General features: G+C 49.5%; 1 protein-coding gene across 2 annotated transcripts in view; it reads right to left on the bottom strand.

Annotated features, from left to right (window-relative positions):
• Window positions 1–16,700, bottom strand: part of AP3D1 (adaptor related protein complex 3 subunit delta 1) — a 44,968-nt gene extending 28,268 nt beyond the window's left edge. The window contains exons 1-4 of one of the 2 annotated variants that reach the window (XM_048077657.2): window positions 16,343–16,700; window positions 2,497–2,592; window positions 1,724–1,804; window positions 917–997 (exon numbers count right to left, since the gene is read on the bottom strand). In XM_048077657.2, the coding sequence (XP_047933614.1) occupies window positions 917–997; window positions 1,724–1,804; window positions 2,497–2,592; window positions 16,343–16,438 (354 nt within the window). In that variant the 5' untranslated portion in view covers window positions 16,439–16,700. The remainder of the gene's footprint in view (window positions 1–916; window positions 998–1,723; window positions 1,805–2,496; window positions 2,593–16,342) is intronic. The other variant, XM_048077658.2, reaches the window with a different exon arrangement.
• Window positions 16,701–23,256: the final 6,556 nt, after the last annotated feature.

A 23,256-nucleotide genomic window follows, 5' to 3' on the forward strand; every position in this document is an offset into this window, starting at 1 on the left:
AAAGAAAGAAATGGAATTAAATACTAACACTGTTAAATCAAAACCAAATTGTCATCAGCCTCACTGGGAACACACTCTTGATGAGTGCATGACAGTGTCCTAGCTTAATATATTAGAGAAATGAAGCTGCTTTCCTTCCAAGCTGCTGACAGCACCATGACTTTCAGTGCATAAAGACAGAACACAGGCTATGGCGTAGAACACATTTCATTTGTCAAGTTTCTTTGCACTTATTTGTAGTCAATGTAGTATAGTCTTTCAAGTGTTAAGATTCTGACTCCTAACAAATATTAATACTCTTATCTGAGCATGTTCACATGCAGATTATAAAACCAGATCTCATGGAATACGGAGCATTACAGGATGAATCCTTAATTGCAGTTATTAGGAAACAAAAATATGAAGTGAACTGCAGAGACCATTTGCAAACAAACTGTGAGAATTAACAGTCTGGATTCATGCATACAAGACCACAGTAGGAGAGCTAAACACAAGCCTTCAGGCTTCTGTGTCATCATCTGCATCTCATTTTGAGACCTCTTGTAGGTGGGACAAAATTCAACTCTACTTCGAGAATAACTAAATTACTTCTTAAGGAGCAACAAAACTTTGCAACACATTCCGGCTTTAACATATCTGCAGTCTTTAGGAAAGATACTGGATAACATCCCACTGATCTTTTTTAAGCAAGCAAATACAGACAGTTGGCATGAGACAGCACAAGGGAAGCCTATGGACAACTAAGCATTCCATTAATCCCTCAGATTGTATAATCAAAGCAGACTGTAAACCAATATAATTCTACACCTTCATATTCCTTAAAAGAAGTTATTCCTTAAAAAAGTTGCACAGTTTTCAAAACACAAATAGGGAGACAGGGCAAGAAAAAAATTAAGAACTGAAATCAAGAGTTTACCTTTCGGATCTGATTAGTAGTCAACATAATTACATCAGTCCCTTCATGAAAGCACTGAGAGGCAGCTAGGTAACCAATTCTCTGTGAAAAGGCAAGAAGAATAAAAGCCACTTTTAAAAAGTAAGTTTAGACAATGTTTAGATGAACAACAACTGGTTGATCCACCAGCAATATTAAAAAGCAGAACAATTAGACAGGAGGTTTGCATAACAGAAGAGGCATGACAGGGTTTTCTATTCTTTCCTGACATAAACCCTTTTCAATGATCTCAGACAAGTAACATCTTTAAATGTAATACGTCTATCTCACAGGTATTAAAATTATCTTTATCTCCCACACTTTGTTAGAATGTACAGGTTCAGTGGCCAAGAAGATGTAGAAAATAGGACAGTCGGTAGGAGAAACAGGGAGTATTTATTTTGTCCTTGTTGTACCTAAACCAAAACTCCTTGACTCCTGACTTTCAGGTACGAAAGCCCAATCTGGAAGCCATTCTTGACAAAGTAATGTTCATCCTATTTATTTGGTGAAAACAAATAAGCACAAGCAAAACCTTACAGGGGAAAAAACACATCCACCCACACAAAACCATGCACTCTTTTTTTCACCAAAGATTTGACAGCTGTTGTCAAATACCCAATAGAAAAAGCCTATAGTAGCAGGTCACTTATTATATACTAGAAAATAAACAGTCTACTTCCTTTCCATACTGAAGAAATCAAACAAAAGATGACGTGCCAATATATTAATTAAATACAATAATGAAACAGCTTGGTTAGTACAGCAGTAATTACACAGAAAACTCACTTTGAATGTAAACTTCGATGCACTCATGACTTCAATAATATTGAAAGCAGCCCAACTGATGTCGTAGCCCAGCATCTGTAACTGTAAGCAGAGAAGCCTAGATTACAAACTTCTGAAATATGAGACTCAAAAAATAGGTCAGGATACCTCAGAAAATTAAAGATAGAACAAGAGTCCAAAAATAACACTGCAAGACACCTCAAGATTATGACCCACTGTTATGTTCTATATGTTCTGTTATGTTCCACCTGGAATAAGCTAAAGACATCCAGAAGTTCCACCAGAAGCAAGTTTTAAAAATACTCTGCATTAATTCCAGGTACTACATAGCAGTTTTATATGCACCACCGTGGATAGTTTTTCCCCCTCTTAAAAAAAATAAATCACTCTTTAATGGCGTTTTCCTGTTCTCTGCAAAGGACTGCACAAAGAAACAATCACCAGTTTCAACTGCTCATGCAACTACCTAATAAACAATCCAGATGAGAACTACTTTTTTTAATTGGATTAGTTTTAAACCAGATTAGCTTCCTGACCTAGCTCAATAAAATTGTACAAATACTAGTGCCAGCACAAGGAATGGAATGGGATGGGAACACGCAGACTCTGATGTCAGAGATACACGCAAAAACATTTTCACCTGCAGCCTGCACTGAAAACAGTTAAAGCTGGCTGTCAAACCAGTCTAAGAAGAATAAGCAGGCTAGTTCCTCCTCAACAAGGATGAAAAAATTCAAAGATGCAATCACATTGTATCCCCGCAAGGCACTTACATATGTAAGTTTGCAGACTGCATTTGATTTCACTGCAATGTTATCCTGCTTTAGCTCCTGCTTGATCTCATCGATGCACTGGGAGATGTATTTTGCCTGAGGGAAACAAAAAACATGCACACTCATTTACCATGGGACATTCACTTCTGTAGATTTCCAACACGTTATTGGGAAGAAGGCAGCAGAACTCATTTGCAAGAACCAAATCCATCTCGCACGCAACGTTTAGGTAAGCACTTTACTCTGAAGGAACTGCTCATTAACAAGAAATGTCATGCTTTATTACAAAACTGAAAGTACGCTGAGTTGTTTCTTCACTGTATTTCCTGTCTCCTCCCTCCAACCCCACTGTTCAGTCTAGGGCTTTAGGATCAAAGACTTGCAGCCAAAAGCTGGTCAATGGAGATCGTGTGCCTAGTGGTAAGAACAAACACTTGAGTTTCACCTCTCCTAGAGCATGTATTAGGCCCTTACTTCAACGGAAAGCCAGAGATTACTGAGTCATTATGCCTAGAAATAACCACATAAAAGACTAAATAGCCCACGAATTTAAGGTGACTGATGAAAAGATGAGTCCCCTCTTCTTTTGGGCACGCTGTATACATCCAGCACTGCAGATGTGCGCTCAGAGCAGTCCTCACACCTGACAGGACAGAGCACAAGTCTTTCACTGGGTAAAAATACTTCTGGCTGGCACTTGCCATTTACTCCAAAATTGGCAAAGATGCCTACCCTCCCCAGCACAGGAATTTGCTAAGTGATTTTGCTATTTACACATTTTGAAAAGCAACACCTAGTTATTTGTATGATTTTCTCAGTAATTCAGAGCCAAATGTCACAATGTTTACATTTAAATATTTGGCCCTTTGCTTCTTTCCAAACAATCACGTCTGTGCTTGTGGGAGGGATGTGGCAAATGCATGATCTAAAAATATCTGTACAGATTTTACTTCATAAGTAGGCTTAACTCTGAGATTCTTTCAGTTCACAATTAATTATGATTTAAGTACTGAAGGCATCTGCTACAGAAGTCAAGAAAATTTAAAAGCAGGGACATAATCCCTCCTTAGAAAGCCACACATGCACAAGGCATTTATCATTCAATAAAATATGTCAATTGCCGGAAGAACCAGGTCAGAAAACAATTGCCTAGTTTCAAAGCAAAACTCTGCCTCCATGCCATTACCTTCCACCAAAAAGATATTTTCCACACAAAAGTCTATTGGTCTGCCTTTAACTAACACTTTTCCTCTTTACACTAAGTTCTGTTTATTATCCCAACTGTTCTTTGGCCTTCTGCAACGTCCTAGAGCGATACTCATGTTTAACGTCATGAAATTTAGAAGCAGAGAATGTTATTTTTAATCAACAGTGGGTGGCAACAAAAAAATCATACAAGGTCTGTAGTGCAAAGAGATGCTGCAACGATCCAGGTGAGGAAAAGTAGCAACTGAATTTTAACACTAGGACTTCCTCCTCCAAGCAGCAGCCATATAATGGCAATCCCCACTGCTCTAATTTAGAGTCTAGCGATACCAAAGTTAGAATCCACCATCATGATGCACAGTGAACACACGTAATTCAGTGCAGGAACAGTTCCATTGGGTTAACAGCCTTAATGTAATCAGAGTAATTTGTCTGGCCTCTCTCTCAAATCTTGCACTTACGCAAGGATAAAAGCCAATGCCTTTGTGGCACTGCTAAGCTCAGATGGAAATTTGTTATTCCGATAGATTTCTACCAGAAGTCTTTGTTGAGCTTCTTGGAGTACTCGCTTGTCCCACTCCTGCAGCCTATGGAGGTCCCTCCAACAGCGGCCCTGCCCTCCAGCAAAGGCAACCCAGCAGGCCTGCTGAAAGCAAGCAAGCAAATGAATTTACTTAGGAATACTTTAAACTCATTTAAGTGCCTGTAGTTGGGATAGAAATATTATCTTTGTACCAGGAATCTTCATGTTAAGGGAAGGCAGGCCAAACACCCCTTTCCTCTACAGAGATTCCCATCTGTCCTCCTGAGTAGGGTGAGTGGACCTCACCTGCCACGAAAGGAGACGGCACTGCCTCCAAATGCTTGACTATATGGAGTCCAGGTGACTTCTCCTAAGAAATACAAGATTTGGGATTCTAAACAGTTATGACCGTGATCCAAGTCCAGACAGCTCCCATGGAAGAGTTTAAACTCACGTTTAAACTGAAAGACTTCTGATGGCAGGTAGGAAATACGTAGTTGACCTGAGATACTGAAAGAACGACTCGCACAACATGCAACTGATCTACAGACACATTGTAGTGAGCCTTGAATATTTTATGCACCCCTAACAGCACGCCAGAGCCGTGTCCCAGAACCCTGCGCCACATATCTTGTTGCCATGACCTGGGCAGCGGGGCCAGCCCCTGCTTTCCACGCAGAGTACTGCACTGCCCGCACCCAGAAAGCATCACAGCCATTTCTCACAGCTCCTACCCCAAACCTGCTTAAACATTAGCCTCGGTTTCCTAAAAACCTCTCAGGAGTTGAACCCAAACCACTGCATGACCAAAAAGGGGACAAAATAGCACAAAGGTTAAATACCGTACAACTCCAGCACAGCCAAATGCAGACTCCTGAGTCTCCAGGCACACCCAGCAGCTTCAGCAGGCTGCAGGCAAACCCTTGCCGGTAAGTCCATCTAACAGAATGAGCAAATTCCTTTAAAGTGGGCAGAAAAGTGTATTGTAGAACTCAATCGTAACTGAAACTAAAATAAGGCCTTCTGAAGAGCAGAAAAGTCCTTCCAAAATAACTGTACACCAAATCCTAAAAGACTACAAGGAATGAAAGCCTATATATAGAACGCTTTAAAGGCTCAGGGGTATTAACTTTTTGTTAATCTCTCTCGAGTAGCGCTGCATTAATGAGCAATGTGAAGGAAACCGCTCCGTTTAGTCTCCTGTTTAAATCTGAAACCCAACAAACCGCTCCCTGCCCAAATTCCCTGCCCCATCTGACTAAACACAAAGCAAACAAGTGTGTGTGCACGCACGCAGGTCTTTAGAGCTCCTCCTGGCTCTCTGGCCGGCAGCATCCTGACCTTGCGAAGCGCCAGCCCGCCGTTGCTCCACCAAAGCAGTGCCACGCCGCACGACGGCCCCAGACCCCACACAGCCTTCAAGCCGTGCAATTCAGCCAAAGCAGACAGTGAAAGGGAGAAGGACCACATGATACAATGAAAAAAGTGTTTGGACATCTGTAGGCATCGTGGACACCAAGCAAGGCCTAAATATTTGCAAGAAAAAAAGAATTTAAGTACTGAAATAGACCAAAATTGGGTTAGTTTTCCCAGCACTGACTCACTGATAGTTTTTTGCATAAATCTCTGGAGGATAGCAGTTTTCTAGGGTGTTAAAACAAATATTTCCCAAGGATGTAATTGGCTCAGTTTTTCCTTAAACACTTTTCAGATTCCATGAAGAAAGGAAAGCAAAAGGAAAATACTTCAGAGTTCACTGATGCTCACAGTATTGAATCAATACGCAGTGATTCAATACGCAATATCGATACAATTCTTAACTACTAACCCTGTCAGTCTTACCCGAAGCCTTCCTGGGACGCTACTCAATCGCTCGTATGCTTTGGCTGCTCGGCTGAGGAGCACTTTTAAGTCCCAATATTTATAGACCTTGAGCCATTCCCAGCCAGACCGCGTTGAGCAAACAAGGCGATCACAAGGAAACCTCTCACTCCGGCTGGAGGTAAGAACAAGCAGAGCCAGTGAGCGAAAGAACATCGGCAGGGCGATGGCAGTCCTGCCAAGGCCGCGACTCCGCAGTCAAAAGCTGAAGGGCATACGGTAACACAGGGAAAAGCCGAGAGGAGCTTTCATCCTTGCGAGGCTGCCAAGTGGGAGAGGAGCCGTTCCCAACTCGCGGGAAAAGACTCCTTAACGAAATGCCAGAGCAACCACTCAGGGGCTTGCTTTTTCTTGTATCCTTCAGGAGGAGGAAGGTTACAGAATCACTTGGAGCAGTACAGCTAAAACCCAAGAAAAGCCTGCAGATGTAAAGAGGCCTCAACAAAGCCGTGAACACAGCAGGAAATCGTAATGCCTTACTGTATTCCTCCAAACTGATGGGGCAAGCATTTCATACCCACTGAGAAAATACGCAACATCATTTAATATAAGCCCAAATTCTATAATGAATCCGAGACCTCACTCAGAAGATACATGCATTTAAACAGTGAGAACAAAGGTACCAAGAATCAAAACCAATCCCTCAAACAGAGGGAGGGAGGGAAAAGTGGGTCATGGTAAGAAGCCAAAACATCAGTTTATAGGATTCTTTTATTTCCAAGCCATGTTTTTTGAATTAAGTTTGAAAAACGTTCAAACTTTGTTCCAAGCTCTGCTCAAGACAAAACTTGGTCTTTCCTGATGATTTCAGAGATGTTCACAAAAGATTCATTTTTCTTTTCTAGCAATACACGAACAAGGCTGAGAAATCGCTCCTCCAATGGAACAATCACATTCCTAGGAAGCGTGATGCTCTGTGCTGCACTTCCATCAGCATTCAAACTTCGTGTTTTACAGGAGATGAGAAGACAGTAGTGGTTAGATAAGTGTCCCTGCAGTGACTTCACATTAAAACCAATTGCGAATTATATGCATTTCCAATAGTCTTGAAGAAGACACACTCTTATCTGAGCCAATGCATCAATCTCTGAAATCTAAAGAAAGCGAACTCTCATTCTCACCCCTTAGGGTTACAGCCCAGCAAACAAAAGGCAGTGAATCCTTCAAGCCCTTAACAGGACCAGTCTCAACCCACTGGATCTGCTGCAGCTGATTTGGGACTCATGCCTGGCGCTTACTGCAACAGCAATGGGCTTTCCACCCAGACCAACAGCAGGCGTTGGAGATTGGCAGTCCCTATTTGTACCGCACCTTCAGGGTTAAATACAGTGTTTAAGAAAAGGATGATTAACAGTCTACACCAGAGGCACTGAGATATGAAATGAATGCATTACTACCACCGTAAAACAAAGTTTGGAATAAGTAAAGACAACACTAAAGAAGTACAAAGTATGACATTTGTGTTGAGCACAGTAGCGCTTATCAGTTTTTGTAACACTGAGACATGCTTGACATTAAACCCCATGAAATCACACTGAGCACGAGCACGTGATGATCTCACATGAGCTGTGCTATGGCCACTGCACCAACTTCCAGGGAAGCAGTAACAGCTGCCTGCCCCCACTTTTTGGTGCGTGTTTTGTAAAAGACGTTAGGAAGTACTACCTGCAGGACGCGAGCCACATAACATGACCGCGGTGCTTAATGCACAAGGCAGTTACACCACAGACACCTCGTGGAGGCAAAGCAACTTTCAAATTTGTTTATGCTTCAAGTAGAAGATCCTGTTACAAGCACAGCACGGATCATCTGCCACCTCTTAACTTTGGAAGAAGGCTGGAAAGAAACATATTGCTTGCCAGGCTTCCATCAAAACCCCCAAAAGCCCTTCATGTCAACAAACCCCAGTAACTGACTACAGTACCTGAAACATACGCATCATACCTCAACAGCTCAAAATAGATCAACTGAAGTAACAGCTGTTTTTTTTTAAGCTCTTGGCTATTTTTGCATTCACTTGAACACAGCATTAGAGATAAGCATAACAGATGTTAACTTCTATCATAGATAAATAAAAATACTATAATATTTAAATACAGTAGAAGTAACAGGATCCCTCCCAAAGACTGCTTCATGGATGGAAAGAAAATTTCCAGGCACATGCTCCCACACATTATCTTACAACTAACTTCCCTAAAGCCAAATCCCAGGTAAAGTAGGCAAGAATCTAAGCTACACTTGGCACATTGCACAGCATTCATTTAAGCAGGTTTGTGGCAGCCAAAATAAAATGATGCAAAAGGTAGCCAGATGCAATAAGGAGTTCAGAAAACACGGTTACAACTTGAAAGGCATTGGAAAAAGCCAAGCTTATCTTTCGCTGAACTGTTACAAGACGTTGCCGCGTGTTTGAACACGTCTTACTTAGCTTGGCTTTTACTACTCAGCTCTCCAGGGATTTATTCACTCATCCTGTAGGTGGTCTCAGGATCCTAGACCGCGGTATTGTCCCCATCAGTGATAAATACAGTTGGCTTGAAGGCCAACTTTTGCCACTTCATTCTGCAGTCATCTTCTCCTACGTTATTTATAAGAAACATGGCGCATTATCCACTGCTCCCTTGTCTGTTACAACCAAAGCTAGCAAGATAGCAAGGCTCCTTGGCCAGAAGACACTTATGGAGGAATGCAAAAATCAATTTACATACACATATATGGTTGGCTGAAATCATACACACTGAGTGAAATTTGGCATGGTACATCCATCTACCCTGATCTGATTTATAAATCAGTAAAAAACACTGAAATATTGTTTTAAAAATTCAGCTAGCTGTATACCACTTGCTCAGCATGTCTACCTGTTGGAGTTGCTCAGTATCTGCCCTCCAAAGAGCAGCCCTGCAGCACCACGGGACGCTGTACAAACACACATGACCATCTTCCAAACAGGTCAGCAGCAGCCAGGGATGAGACGTGGCAGAAGAATCAGCTGCGGAGCTGCAGCTGAGCACCCAATGCGACCCCCAGCCAGACGGAAGCCTAGGTTGGTGCAGGAACCCCAGGGCGACGCTGCCTGGGTCACCGAGCACTGCAGATCAGTCGGGTTTGCTCTCAACAAGCCCCTTTTTGGCAGTTTGGCCAAAGAGGATTGCAATGTTTTATACGCAAAAAAAACACCTATCTGGGGAGCTGCAGCACAGATACACGAGCCATCGTGGAGTATTTCCCCACGTGGGCTGTGCCAACAATTAAGTCAGCATTAGATAGTGTGCCCTAAAACAGTCCAACATAAATCAGTAAGTAATGCATCTTCAGGAAGGCTTCAGAGATGTCCCTTAATATAAAGGTCTCCAGTCTGATCATGGTATTTGTTAATTTAACTGCACAGCAATTAAAAAACCCTCAGGGGCCTACACTAAGCCATATCTGAGCAGACAGCTTTGAAGACCACAGAGAGGTGACAGCCAGAAATGCTTATCCCTGAGAACACAATAGGTACTTGACCTTTTATTTCCATATTACAATACGAAGAGCTAGGCAAGTACCTTTACAGTAGATTTTTCAACTTCTTAGTTCCAGCCATATTTCTGTGCAGAATTTCAGGCTTTGATGAAGGTAAGCTCCATTACAAGGATGTGTTGTTGTACGCATACGAAAAAGTCACTCGCTAAGGAACTAAAGTATCTATTGTTTTCAAGAGTGGGCTGACTGGAATTAGTCTAGAGGGGAACACCAACAAGAGAAAGGTGCTTAATAATACATTAACATAATAATAAAAATGCAACACCGAAAATATTCCAAAGAGGTAACAATGATTTGTGGAAAGGCGTGAGAAGTTCTCAGGTATGGAAGAATAAGGACAATGAAGAAAAAGATGGGATGTGGCCATTGCTCGTTTCTTAAGTTCAGTACAAACATTTGGGTAATTCAAGAAAACTTGTACAACAAGAAGCATATGAACAATCACACCACTTGCTCGAAATGAGCTTACATTCCTCAAGGCAGTGAAGCTCAGTCACACACTGCAACAGCTGGAAGCCCAAATTTGCTATGAAAACCCAGCCCACCTGAAGAAAGGTTCATCATACCCACATCTGTGCCTAATTCCCATTACAAACCTTTTCACAGTTGAACCTCTCAGCAAAAGCTAAGACATTTGTCCATCTAGGCTATACAATAAATTATATAAAGGAACAGCTAATACAAAACACAACACTCAGCTACACAGCCTACAAACTCAGTGTGATCAGTGTCTGAGGAGGTAAGTCAGTGTGTCCCCAACATCCTTCCATAACCAGTGACACCTCAGTATTCAAAGGGGCTTGTAAATACTGTCAGTTATTTTTAACTTCTTGTTAAAAAACACTCCACTGCCTATGCTACTACCGACCATGTTATTTGCAGCATCTTTTAGCTTACTCAAAAATCTTTATACTTCTTTATAAAATCTTTATACTTCCTGCCACCTGGATTTAAGCAGACTCCCCTTTCAATTATGAAGCATTTATATTTTTCAGTATCAGTTGTGCTTCGTTTTAAGCAAGCTAAGGAACACAAATGCTTCTTTATAACTAGTCCCATGACTTGGTCTTTCTGATGCACGTTGTTTAAAGCTTCCCTTGCTGCTCTTCGCATCCCACCAGAAATGGGACACGTCACCAAAGAGCACTTCTAGATGAAAAATCTAAAGTTACTCTTTGCACCAAAACTATTCACTAACCCACACAGCAGAGGAAGAGGTTTTTCACTAACTTTTGTTATTTCCTCTAACATGGTCAACGTCCGCAGAAGGACCCATTTTCTGCATTCAACACCCGGACAAAGATGGCTGCATCAGAAAGCATCAAACAAACAGCCCTGTGAAGACAACCGCAGCACAGAAATATCGTTAGGTTGTAATGTGATTTTTCTAGATGTTCTTCCCCTGGCCTTGCAAGAGGTGCAGGATGTCCCCAGGTACCAGAAAACTTTTTTTTCCCCTGCACCTGCCTAGGCAGAACTTTTATTTACATATGTGAGAAAGCAAACTGTCCAGAGCGCTTCAAACCCTCAGAAGAGAGCCAGCTACAAAAGAATCCGGACAGGGAACAACGCTCTTAGCCCCACTCATGCCACAGACAATTAAATCATATTTAACACCAGAGAAAGCACGAAGCTAACGAAAGCCAGCACTAATGCAAAGCCTAAGCTGCTCTCTGCTTGTAATCACCCAGGACAAAAGCCCACGTCTTGGCCATTGCTCCAAGGCTCCAGGCCAGACCCCTTACTGTCCACGATGCAGAAGGTCCAGCAGAACACTTATGCTCCTTGCCACCTCTGGAGGCCACCACCAGCCTGCTTCCTCGCTGGTTGGTGTGAGGTCCTTACCCAGTCTTCTGTGTATTGTTCCTATTTCTGACTCTGCCTTTTCCCAACGATTCACACGCGCCAAGAATTAACAATGGCAACTCCAGATCCACTCAAAAGTGGGTGGAATAATGAGCTCCTTCGAAGATATGAACACATACGATGAGCAGTAAGCGATCAAGCATCAGCGACTCAAAGCCGTCTGCCATCACTGAGCTGCACGCCGCCTGTTATTTGCTATGAAAACCCAGCCCAGTTTCACCATACCTACATTTCTGCCTACTTCCCATTATAAAGCTTCCCTGTATTTTCAGTCTTGGGCACCAACAACATTTTCAGTATTCCTCAAGATTCCTGCCACGATCCATGCCCCCCGTCCTTTACTATTAGCTATCAATAAAGGGACCAGACGCCAACCTGCCAGAAGACCACTGCATTTAGATGATCTTCAGCCTCGCTGGTGACAGGCTATGCCCAAAAGACTTGGGATTTTACAGGATTCCTCAAAACCCCCTACACCATGATTTCATGTGAAAACATGTCAGAGAAGTAACTGGAATTGTGCAGTCAGGCACAGCAGCACTCGATTTAGCAGAAAAGGTTTTTTTTAAGCAACTCAAGTCCATTGTCCTCAGGTAACCGTCCCTAGAGGTGAGAACACAGCGGCAGCTCTGTAAGGCTAGGAGTTGATCCGTTAGACACGTATTTCACAGCACATCACACGGAACACTCAATGTATCCCTCATTTATCATTACAGATCAACCAGAATTAAGTTTTGGTTTTTCCAGCCAGAAATACTGGTCACCCCTCTCTCCTCAGGCTTGCTTCTGCGAGATCACGTATGAAAGTACTTACACGCAAACCAGCGGTGCGACACTTGGCACAGAGCATTACCTAGAGAAGAGTGCAAGGTTTTTTGTGTGCCTTTTCCTTAACTATCAACTACCAAAAATTTAAAGTGCTAATCCTTCACGCAAGCAGCAGCTTCACTGACAGAAATGAGAGTGGTTTTCTTTAGTTAGGAGAGAAGTGCACAGAAATTTTGTGCAAGACTTTAAGCCCTTTCCCCTCCTTAAGTGTCCTCCAGTAAATCAAATGCACTCGAAACACAAAGGGCTATGGTCTGAACAGGACAAGGCGCCACTCATTTCACAGCCCCATTTCAGCTATTTTATCATCTCAGTTTTATAAAGAAGCCTCTCACTATAGCATCTGACGGTACTTTCCTTGTTGGGAACAAAGATGTTCTTCACCCCTAATACAAAACACTGTGCAGGATCCAAAGAGCACCTAAGGATTATCGCTGCCTTGTACTTCAGGTTCAGGAGAACATCCCTAAACAGAAATCATTTCCCAGTTTGGAATATCTAGAAAAAAAAAATACTTTTAACATCCTGTGGCACAAGCCACTCCCCTTTAGCCTGCTGTGTAGCACATCCATAAAAAGTAGGCACAGAGTGGAAGAAGTTATTCCACAGGGGACAAAACCCTGTCAGAACAGATCAAAGATTCACTGCTTTCACTATCAGAAGGATTCATTCTCCAAATGAAAGAGAAAGGTATTAGAAGTGAAGGCCAGGGGAGAATGGCACAGGACATCACGTCTTCCTTGCAGACTTAGCACTGGGAAACAGCACAGGGATTAAAGCATCTGTGGCCAGTGTTGAAAAGTAAACATGACACGTTAAACTAGGAGAAGATCTGAAGTGGTTACGCTACCTCTTCACACTGCGTGTACTACCCAGAAGGATGATGCAACTCCAAATTTCCCCGAGACTGGAAAATGAACGGAACGTCTGCACTAAGAAGTGTCTGCGTGAACTGAAGGGCATCCTCCCCCTTACCTCCCATCCTCACAGAACACCACCACTTCAGTCCCAGTGTTTTAAATTCAAAATAAATGGGTCAGCTTTAGACAAAGATTGGAAACTAAAATGAAAACGGCCTCTCACAGGTAATTAAGCACTTTGCAGCAAAGATGTGAGCTGAAGTGCCAGTCAGCCTCCACTGCTCTCTCAATTCCTCTGCTGAGCTGAAGGGAACACTTCAAAATTATTGTCGAAGAGTTTGTGGCACTCCATCAGCTTCACAACTAGGCTTGGGGTACAGCCCTAAGGCCCAGCGAGACAAGAGGCCACACAACCATCAGGCAAGAACGCAGCACGCCTGGTGAAAAGCTGCGTCTGCAAAACCCACAGCCGGCCCTGGGTGACAGCCGCTCGGCACGCCCTGTGCTACAAACACGTCCCTGAGGCAGCAGCGAAACGCCAGATCCAACAGCTTGGGATGGTACCTGCGAGGAATTGGCACCTGTCATATTTAAGAACAAAACACTTTTGCTTCTGCAAAAAGCTTAATTAAATCAGAAGTCAAAGCAATAATCATACCTTCAGTTCTTTAGTGTCACTTTATTTAACAACCTCCATGCCTCCTTTTCAGAGACATCTCTTTCACAGAGTAATTCTTGCTGAGCTGAGATCCATCAGCTACTGGGCTGTTTGTGTGAAACACTTTGTCCTATTCAGAAATGTGTCTCCCTTGAGCTTAGACACTTATCTGGAGACACACACAAGTCATTCAAACAACTACATTCAATATTTGAGCAACACTCGGTAGATTAAAATCAACAATACAAGCATTGTGGGAAAAGGAAGATCTTTTTGCAACTACTTCCTCTAAAACATCATACTGATCTTGCAACGTCATCTGAAAATCAGAAGATGTCCATGACCATTCCCTGAGAAGCACCGAATCAGTGCCCAGCATCTTAGTGACAGAAGGTTTACAGTCCTCTTCAAGAGCTAAAAAAAAATGAACAACCCTGTGCAGTTTGCAGCCACCTTATGTAATTAAGCAGTATCTTTGAAGGATTCCAAAGCAGACCGTGTTACAGAAGACTCACATTTCATCAGGGAAATGGCTACTGTTCAGCTGAACACATCCTGAAGATCCGTTTTTAATTTCTGCTGTGCACATGAGGAATAAAAGAGGAACTATCCCTACAGTTACCCATTTTAAAATGTCAATAAATATTTCCAATTGAAGAGCTGCCGTTGTTTAAAATACTGCCACGCTACAATCCAACCCCTGCAACTGACACCAGCCTCTTAGGGAAGGAGGCAATGCATTTGCTTTGACCTCGGTGAATCCTAGAGAGAGCATGCATGACTGTGTAACAACAAGTACACGGAGCCCTATGAAATTGTCCAAGTATTTTTTCCTAACTTGAAAGAACAGAGGAAATCGAAGCCAACACCCTATTTTTTGTCACAGGCTAAGCAGGAACTCAGTATGGCTTGTGACACACAGTAACTTGTTAATCCTGACCGCATAACAGTGCTTGTGCTCTTCACCCTCTGAATACATACAGAGTCCTGGAAAAGGAGCTATTTGTCATGAAATTATCTTAGAAATTAAACAGTACATTTAATCTTCCTCAAAAAGGGCTAGAGCCACAAAGACCTGGACCTGCATCAGGGGAAACCTCAGAGCTCTGGCAGCTGAAGATGTATTTTCTGGCCTATGCACAAAAGAATAAAGTATGCTTTCTAAAAGCAAGACAACATACAAACCGGGCCTAAGCACGCGGAGGTGAAGTGCTCTATACATTCAGTTTACCTGTTCCAGCTTTAAGCATAACACTTTAAGCGTCCATATAAACATTCTGTTCCCCTTCCTCCACAGCTTGCCATGTTTGCAGGGCACCACATGCTTCTTAGCGCCCAGAAATCAAATTTATAGTAAAATAAAAATGTAAGCTTCCCACGCATCACTAGCGAACAAGGCCTCGTCCTGCACGCAATGACCTGCTTAAAAGCCATCAGAAAATGGTTTAGGAAGTGGTATTTCACATTTCAGTCCAACAGTGCCTGTAATTAAGAATTTACTGGGAGCACTGATTAAATTAGCTTAAACATTTGATTTAGTAACACCAGTACAATTCTTTATCAGATACTTTTCATAGCTGATACTGTTTGGATATCCTACTTTAATGAAGGGATATTGTAACATACAAATATTTTTACATGTCACTAACTCCGCAGCAACTCACTTATATCCCAAAATATAACTGTTAGGCCATAAGCAAGCTAAAGCCATGACTACTTAGTTGAAGATTAACATAAATGCCACCCTTAGTGTCCGTTACACCCCAATTAACATGCAACACTTCAAATTCAATGTGGGAAGTCTCCTGTAACACGTTCTTGATGACTAATTATGCCACCTATACTAATTTCCTGATCACATGCCTCTAATACAAGTGGGAATAACAGGCCAACACATCCAGCTGCTTTCTGCCTATGAGAGCTTTGACACGAGGACCGCACATTTCAGCTGTAAGATGGGCAACACCGGTAACTCAGTAACTCGAAGGCTGAGCTATGACTGCGCTCGGCCTTCCTGCCCACCGGCTTCGTGACGAACACCAAACACGTCGCTGCCCTGTGTGCTGCAACAGGCAGGAGCCGCTTCACCACGCACATCGTTCATCTCCCCACCGCAATAACACGATACATGGAAGAGCAGCACCAAGCAGGCCTCTGCCTTACCCTCCTTTTCGGCCCATTGCTTCCCTTTCGCTTCCCTCTCCCCCGGCCTCTCCTTTCTGACACCACCCAGCGCCATCCTTCCTAGTTTTGATTCCTGCTCGCTCCTTCCCCAGAGCAGCGGCTCCCTCCCGGGCCGCTGCAGGCCTCTGGGCCTCACGGAGCCTGGGCTGGAGGCAGGGGGCTGAAGGCCGGCTCCTTCCCCCCCTCACCCCGCGGCGTGCGGCGGACCCCGACGGGAGGCACAGCACGGCCGGGGGCTGCGCGGGGGACGAGGCGGCCCCGGCCGGGCGGCGTGAGGCGGTGGCAGCCCCGCGGGGCAGCCGGCGGCCTCTCGCTCACCTCGTCCTCCTTGTGGTTGCGGATCCCCCGCACCAGGTCCTGCAGGTTCTTGTCGAACATGCGGTCGATGCTGCCCTTCACCATCTTCAGCGCCATGGTGGTGGCGGCGGCGGCGGCGGGGCCTGCGCTCGGAGCTGAGGGGCCGGGCCCAGCCGGGGGCGCCGCCGCGGCTCCTGCACAAGCCGGGTGAGAGCAGCGGGCCCGAGCCGCTCACATGCCAGGCAGGGAGGCCAGGGGGGAGCGGAGCACGAGCGGCGCTGGCCCCACGCGGGGCGGGCGGGCGGCAGGGGCAGCCCCGGCGGCTGCGAACCCCCAGCTCCGGGCTGCGCTCGGCCTCCGAGCGCCTGACAAAATGGCGGCCGGTCAGCTGAGGGCTCGGCCCCGCCCCCTACAGGCCCCGCCCATCTCGGCTAGGCCACGCCCTCCCTCGCGCCGGCCACGCCCCTCGCGCCTGCCCGCGCGTCCTCCCGCGACGGCCGCGGCGCTGCTGCCGCTAACCCCGCCCCCTCCCCGCGGGGCCACGCCCCCAGGTCCCACGTGGCGGGGGGGGAAGGGGGCACGCGTGGGGCTGCCGCGCCTCCCGCCCCGTTGGGCGCGCAGCCCATAATGACCCATTTCGGCCCTGTCCGCCGCGTGGATGCAGCTCCACGGCCTGGTGCCACCACCGCCGCCCTGCCCTGGGTGGCAGCATGGTGTCACTAACACTCGTGGCTTCTTCTGCAGCCTCTGCTCCACGGGTGATCCGTGCCAGTGCGCTCAGAGGCACCCCAGGTGGCGAGAGCGCCCAGGGGGACGTGGTGCCCGGTGGGGCACCCGCCCGTGTGTGCCGGGGCACCCTTCCCACAGGCAGCCCAGGCCCAGCTTGCCCTGTGCCCGTGTGCCAGGCACCTGCCTGGTGGCTGTATGCGTGGCTGCCCAGACGGTGACATTTCTTGCCGAGGATGGGTCGTGCCGTGGGGATGGAGAGGGAAAAGAAAACGTGGAGCGCTTCCAGCCCACCAGCACCTCCAGAAGGGGTTCCAGCGTTCGTGGAAGGAGAGCGAATGGGAAGGAGACCTGCTCAGCCCTCCGAGTGGCATTATGCCTGGGGAAGGACAGGGGTTTCTGTTTGCTTTTCTCCTTTGTTGTCTGCCTCCAGGTTCTGACTTACAGCTGGCTTTTGTTGGCCCCAGCAGAACGGAGCCCATGGGTTTGGTTTTGTTTTATTCAGAAAGAGCTACAGACGTGAGCCCCTACCCTTGGGTCTCCCAACAAAGACCTCAAGGCACGGCCGGGGCACAGCTGGTAGGACGTGGGGATGGGGAAGGGGCTGTGCACTGGGTGTTCCCAGTGCTGAGAGGGGACCTTGGGGCCTGCTTTTAACACGCTTTTCAGAAATAAGCCAAAAGGACACAACCTCCTCTGCTTTCTCTTGCTTCAGCAGGAGGCTGGGGACAAGCTTGGTGGGAAAGCCCAGCTCAGAGAGACCTGGGCACAGAGCACCATCTCCTCACGCTGACGCCCCAAGGGGTTTTCTGCCTGCTCCAGATGCTGCCAAGAAGCTTAAGTCGGTTCACCCTTAAAAATTTGGGCCAATAATAAATTTTCCACACTCCAAACCACGAAGGGCTTGCAATTACAAGCAGCCTTAACGCGTGTCTCTAACCCTAAGCGTTGCTATCGGTAATATTTAAAGCCTTTAAAATTCCCAGCTCATCGCCACCCCTGGCATCTGCAGCTCTGGGCTCTCTCCTTTAACAAACACCGCCACCTCCCGGGTTTGGCTGTAATTTCGCAGCGGCTTTGCCGGTGAAGGAACCTCCCGGCTGCGGGCAGACGCCGCACCAAGGGGAAGAGCCCAGGCTGGTGTCGCACCGCTGAGGGGGGCACGGCCCTGAGGGCGGTCCCGACGCCCCCCAAGCAGCGCCCCCGGGCCAGGGGAGCCGCTCTGCCCGCCTTAGGGCCGCCGCCGGCCCCGCTCCCCTCAGCCCCGCGGCTCGCCCGGCGCCGCCTCCATTTTGGCCCCGCTCCCTCCCGCGCAGCCGCCCGCAAGATGGCGCCGGCGGCGCGGGAGAGCGACGGGGCTGAGGGGGGCGGCCGGGCTGGGAGCCCCGGGCCGGGCGAGGCGGGCGGCGGGGCCTGGCCGGGGCCACCGCCGCTCCCAGCCGGGGCAGGTCCCAGGCTGGCCAGCGAGAATCGTGCGGTCACCTCAGGGCTCGCAAGAAGCCCCGCGTGCAGGGGGGTCGGTGCGGCCGTGCTTCGTCCTCCCTGTCCACTTGCACGAGTCCCGGCGGTGCCGTGGAGGCCGCGGCGCCGGATTCAAACTCCAGCAGCGCCTAAAAAATGAGGAAATTGGAGCTGCTTTGCCCTGGCAGAGCTCGGCTGGAAAACCCCCGAGTGGGGCTGGGGATGTGGGGCCGTGCCGCTCAGTGTCCCCGCTGCGGGGGGCGTCGGGGCCGTGCGTGCCGGAGCGCCCCAAACCAGTGGCAGCCCCCAGCTTGTGCCTGCTCGCTGCCCTCCGTAGCACGGAAATCCCTTTGGGGCTTCAAACCGAGCCCAGCCACCTTTGGGCTTTCCCCAGCCGGCCCTTATCCGCCTTGCTCCTGGGTGCTGCCGCGCGGTGACTCACTGGCACGTGGGCAGCCGTCGCCCTTTGCCCCACGGCGCCCTCCCACGCGGAGGCGCAGTGCCCACGGGGGTTCGTGGGTGCCGGGGTGAGGTTTCCGTTCTCCCCCTCCTCCCGGCCCCCAGCCCAAGCTGGCAGCGAGCCCGCGATGGAGCAGGATTGCGGAGCTGCTGGGCAGCCGCCAAGGCCTTCCTCCCGGGAGCAGCAGAAAGGGAAAAGCTTGACGTGGTTGCTGCTGCTTGAGGGGACGGGGACGGGGGAGCCTTCGGGGGGGGGGAACACATTTGGAGATGGGGTCGCCGCAGGGAAGGGCAGCTGGGAGGGATGGGCTCTGCGCCGCTGCCCCAGTGCCCTCATGGGACTTGGTGTTTGCTGTGTGGAAAGCTGGAAAGGGATTGTGTCCCATTAGCCACAGTATCACCCCCCCCGTGCTGGGTCCGCCCGGACACCCATGTAAGCCCTGCACACATCGAGCACCTCCTTGGGCCAAGAAGGGCAGAGACAAACTGGATTTTGAGGGGAAGGGGATGGGAGTACCCACATTTCAGCTGGCCCACGGAACAGGGTGGTAGAATTGAAAGTCCTGGGGATGCTCATGACTGCAAAAGGCTTCATCCCACCCAGATGTGCCGCCAGCACCAGCCCAGCTGTGGCACCTTTTGCCTGCCCTGGTCCCCATTGTGCCCACGAGGCACTGATGCTGCTTGTGCATCCACCGAGGAAACTGTTGCCTCATTTTGTTGTTGTGGCAACTGCAGCCGGAGCATCCCCAGTGCGGCTTTGCCCAGGGAGCTGCTGGGACAGATGGGAAGGACAGATGCTGCTCCTTCATGTGGAAGGGAAGTCCTCAGAGCGATGCAGGGTTGACCCTCGGTGATTAAAACAGGGCTTGGAAAATTGCACGTGGCCCATTTTGCAAGGAGGGGAAGGGAAGCTTGGCGCAGCAGGGTTTGCGTTCACGTTGTCCAGCGTCCTGCCTGTTTCACAAGGCTGTTGAAAGGCCAACAGGGGACTGGGATGTGCAATTGCAGCTAGAGTTAAAGAGCTTGACTGCTCTGTGACGCACACTGTGCAACGGGAGCCATTTGCAGAGGCAGGGTTTTATTGGTCCTACTATGAAACGGTGAACAGAGCTCGGCCACGCTCCAGATTTCAGGGGAGAGAAGGAAAACCAGAAGCAGCGTAAGCAGCACCAGGGACTGCATCCAGGGGAGCTGGAGTTACAGACGTGGGTACCTGCAGTAAGGGGATGCTCTCGCAGGGTTGGCATCACAGCAAAAGAACCAAGGCCAGCCCCAGGGCTGAACCCACCGGCATCCTGCCTGTGGGTAAACCACACAGGAATATTTAATCCGATGGGAACAGACTTGCCTGCATTAGCCTGTTGTGTGATCTAACTTGTTATTGTCGACTAAATTGGGTCAATACTCTAGATGAGATGCTGCTGAAAAGCCAAGTTTCTGGATGAGCTGATGTGCGGCAATAGCGGTGAAAACCTCCAGCCTCCCTGAACCCTTGCACCCACCAGCTCCCACCCGCTGTGCACACAAGCACGGATCTGGGGAGGCTCTGGGACTTGATCCCGCAGTCCTGAACTGAGGAACAGTGAAAGCTTGGGAATTAAGTCAGGACATGAGGCTTTGCATGTGTCTCGTGCAGGGCGTGCTCGGTGCATTGCTTGTGCAAGACGTCCTTGGAGCATCGATGCCCTCCCTGTGCGCTCAGTGGCTGCATGGAAACCTCCCTTCCCCACGCCCCAGGGCACGTGCATGCAAGGAGCTGCAGTGTGCTTCCTGGTTCCTCCCCAAGTCCAACCTGTTCTACCTATTGACGAAAAACAAACAAACAAACAAACAAAAAAAACAAACAAACAGGCAGGTCTGGATTGCTCTAGCATGGAGCAAAGAGGTGCACCCACTGGGAGATGCAGCAGGGCCAGCAAAGGCAGGGAGGAGGGAAACAAACACCTCTTCCCTGGCGCATCTGCTTTTGCAGCAGCAAAATCCAGCAGCTTCCCATTTCAGGGCTGAGCCTGCAGGGCTGGAGCAGGCAATGCTGCAGGTCGGCACCTGATGCCTTTGAAGGTCCATAGCTAGCGCCAGTGTTGCAGAAGTTCCCCACTCCTCTCCACCTGCCAGAGGGATGGGCCCACGCTGGCCCCCCTACAGCACCCCTTACCTTGGAGCCTGCTTGGGCCACACAAGGACTTTGGCTGCAAACTGATTAAAGACCGACCTAACGAACTCAAAGAGAATTCTTTAAACGAAGCCTGCTGTGCCTTGGAGAACTCCTGCCATGTCTATTTATTTAAATTTAATGGAATTTTTGTGGTAAGCTAATTAAATATGAATTGATTATTTAAGAAGCAGTCAGAGCAGTTTAAGCACTGCTGACTTGATGATTTTAATGTTTTCTTTAGAAAAACGTCCCTAGTTATGTAGCTTTGTGCACGTACGGACATTTAAGGGGAAGAAGCGGGTGCAAAGAGCGAAGCTTGGAGCCATCCATGGTGGTTTCTGGCTGAGGCAGCTGCTGCAACATGGGGAGCAGAGCATGTCCCGTCCCCGCTGCGCACCGGGCTCCAGAAATGCCCGCGGGCTTCAGCAAAAAGGCAGCGACCTGCCGAGAAACACGGGCATCAAACGCCACACCACAGAGCCTGGCGGGCAATGCCCAGCTGAGGCACACACGGTGGCTCGGCCACCTGGCAGGCACATGGCAGCCCCTGCCTGCCCCACGCTGGACACACCAGGGCCGTGGTGATGCCGGTTGTCGGCCCAAATCGCCGATGTCCCTGTGTCCCGACAGGGGAGTGGGACCCTGGGTGCCTTTGCAGGTGCCCCAGCCGGCGGAGAGCTCTGCTCAGGGTATGGGAACGGCTCTGCCAGGAAACGAGCAGCCTCAGGAGCAGCTTCTCCTCGTTTCCTCTGGACCTTGTGCGTTTTTCTCCATTTATTCACCAATTTTGTGAATGAAGCTCACCTGGCGAGCACGAGCGGCCCTGCCCAGCGTGCTGCACCAAGCAGGGGTGCACAAAGCGGCTCCGCATCCAGCACCCCTGAGCCTCCCTGGCCGCCCGTTGGGATGCACTGGAGGTGAACCGGTGGGGGGACGCAGCCAGGAGATGGACAGCAAAAGCCTCCTGCCACCGGGAGTTTCCCACCCCTCTGGAAGCCTCGGGTGGCCCCAGCGAGGTCCTTTCTGCAGCATTTTGGCAGCTCAGCAGCTCCGTCGGAGCGGACATCGCCTGTCCCCTGCCCCAGCGGACATTGGCAGCCCTGGCACCCTCGCTCACGTGCATTGCGAAGCCTCGTGCAATGTCACCTGTGTGTGATGTGCACGCCTTGCACGGTGACTTCCCGGTGCCATGCAGAGCTCACGCTGTCACCTGCCTGCGGACTTTGCTCCAGCAGCCACACGGCACGCGGGCTGTGCCGTCACGCCCGGTGTGCCAGCCTCGCACGGCCACCTGAGTGCAGTGTGCCAGCCCTGCACGGCCACCCAGCCACGCACCTTCCCGTGAGTGTGCCACGCTGGCCTTGCAGCGTCACCTCTGTGCGACGAGCGGACCTTGCACCCACACAACTGTGCCTTGTACTGCCCCCCCCCCCCCCCGCAGTGCCACCACAGCCTGGCAGTATCACGCCGTGCCAGCCTTGCACTGTCCCCCCCCAGCGTGCCACCGCGTGACGGCGCCGGGCCAGCCTTGCACTGTCACCCTGTGTGCCACTGCAGCTCATCAGTGTCACCCTGTGCCAGCCTGGCACTGTCCCCCCCCCCCCGTACCTCTACAGCTTGGCAGTGTCACCCTGTGCCAGCCTGGCACCGTAACCCCCCCTCCCTCCCCGAGGGCCGCCGCATCCCGGCTGGGTCACCCCGTGCCAGCCCGGCACTGTCCCCCCCCGTCCCGCCGCCCCCCGCGCGTGTCCCCCGGTGCCCCCCTCTGCCCTGCCCCCCCCCCCCCTCCCCCCGCTCGTGCACGCCGCGCGCACCCGCGAAGCCGGGAGGGGAGGGGAGGGGGGGGGCGAGCGGCGCGGGGGCGCGCACGGCGGGGCGGAGCGGGCGGGGGCGCGCGGCGGGGAGGGCAGCTGAGGACAGGGGGAGGGAGCGCGGCCGCCCCCGCCCCCGAGCCTGGCGCGTCGGTGGGGCCCGGCCCGGCCCGGCCCCGGCGCCTCATTGTGCTCCGCTTCACGCCGGCCCAAGATGGCGGCGGCGCCGGAGAGCCCCGCGAGCCGCCGCCGACAATAGAGGGAGGCGAGGGGAGCGGCGCCCCCCCCGCCCTCCTGAGCCCCCCCCCCCCCCCCCCCCT

This window comes from Anser cygnoides, chromosome 27, assembly GCF_040182565.1.
Source record: "Anser cygnoides isolate HZ-2024a breed goose chromosome 27, Taihu_goose_T2T_genome, whole genome shotgun sequence".
NCBI lineage: Eukaryota > Metazoa > Chordata > Aves > Anseriformes > Anatidae > Anser > Anser cygnoides.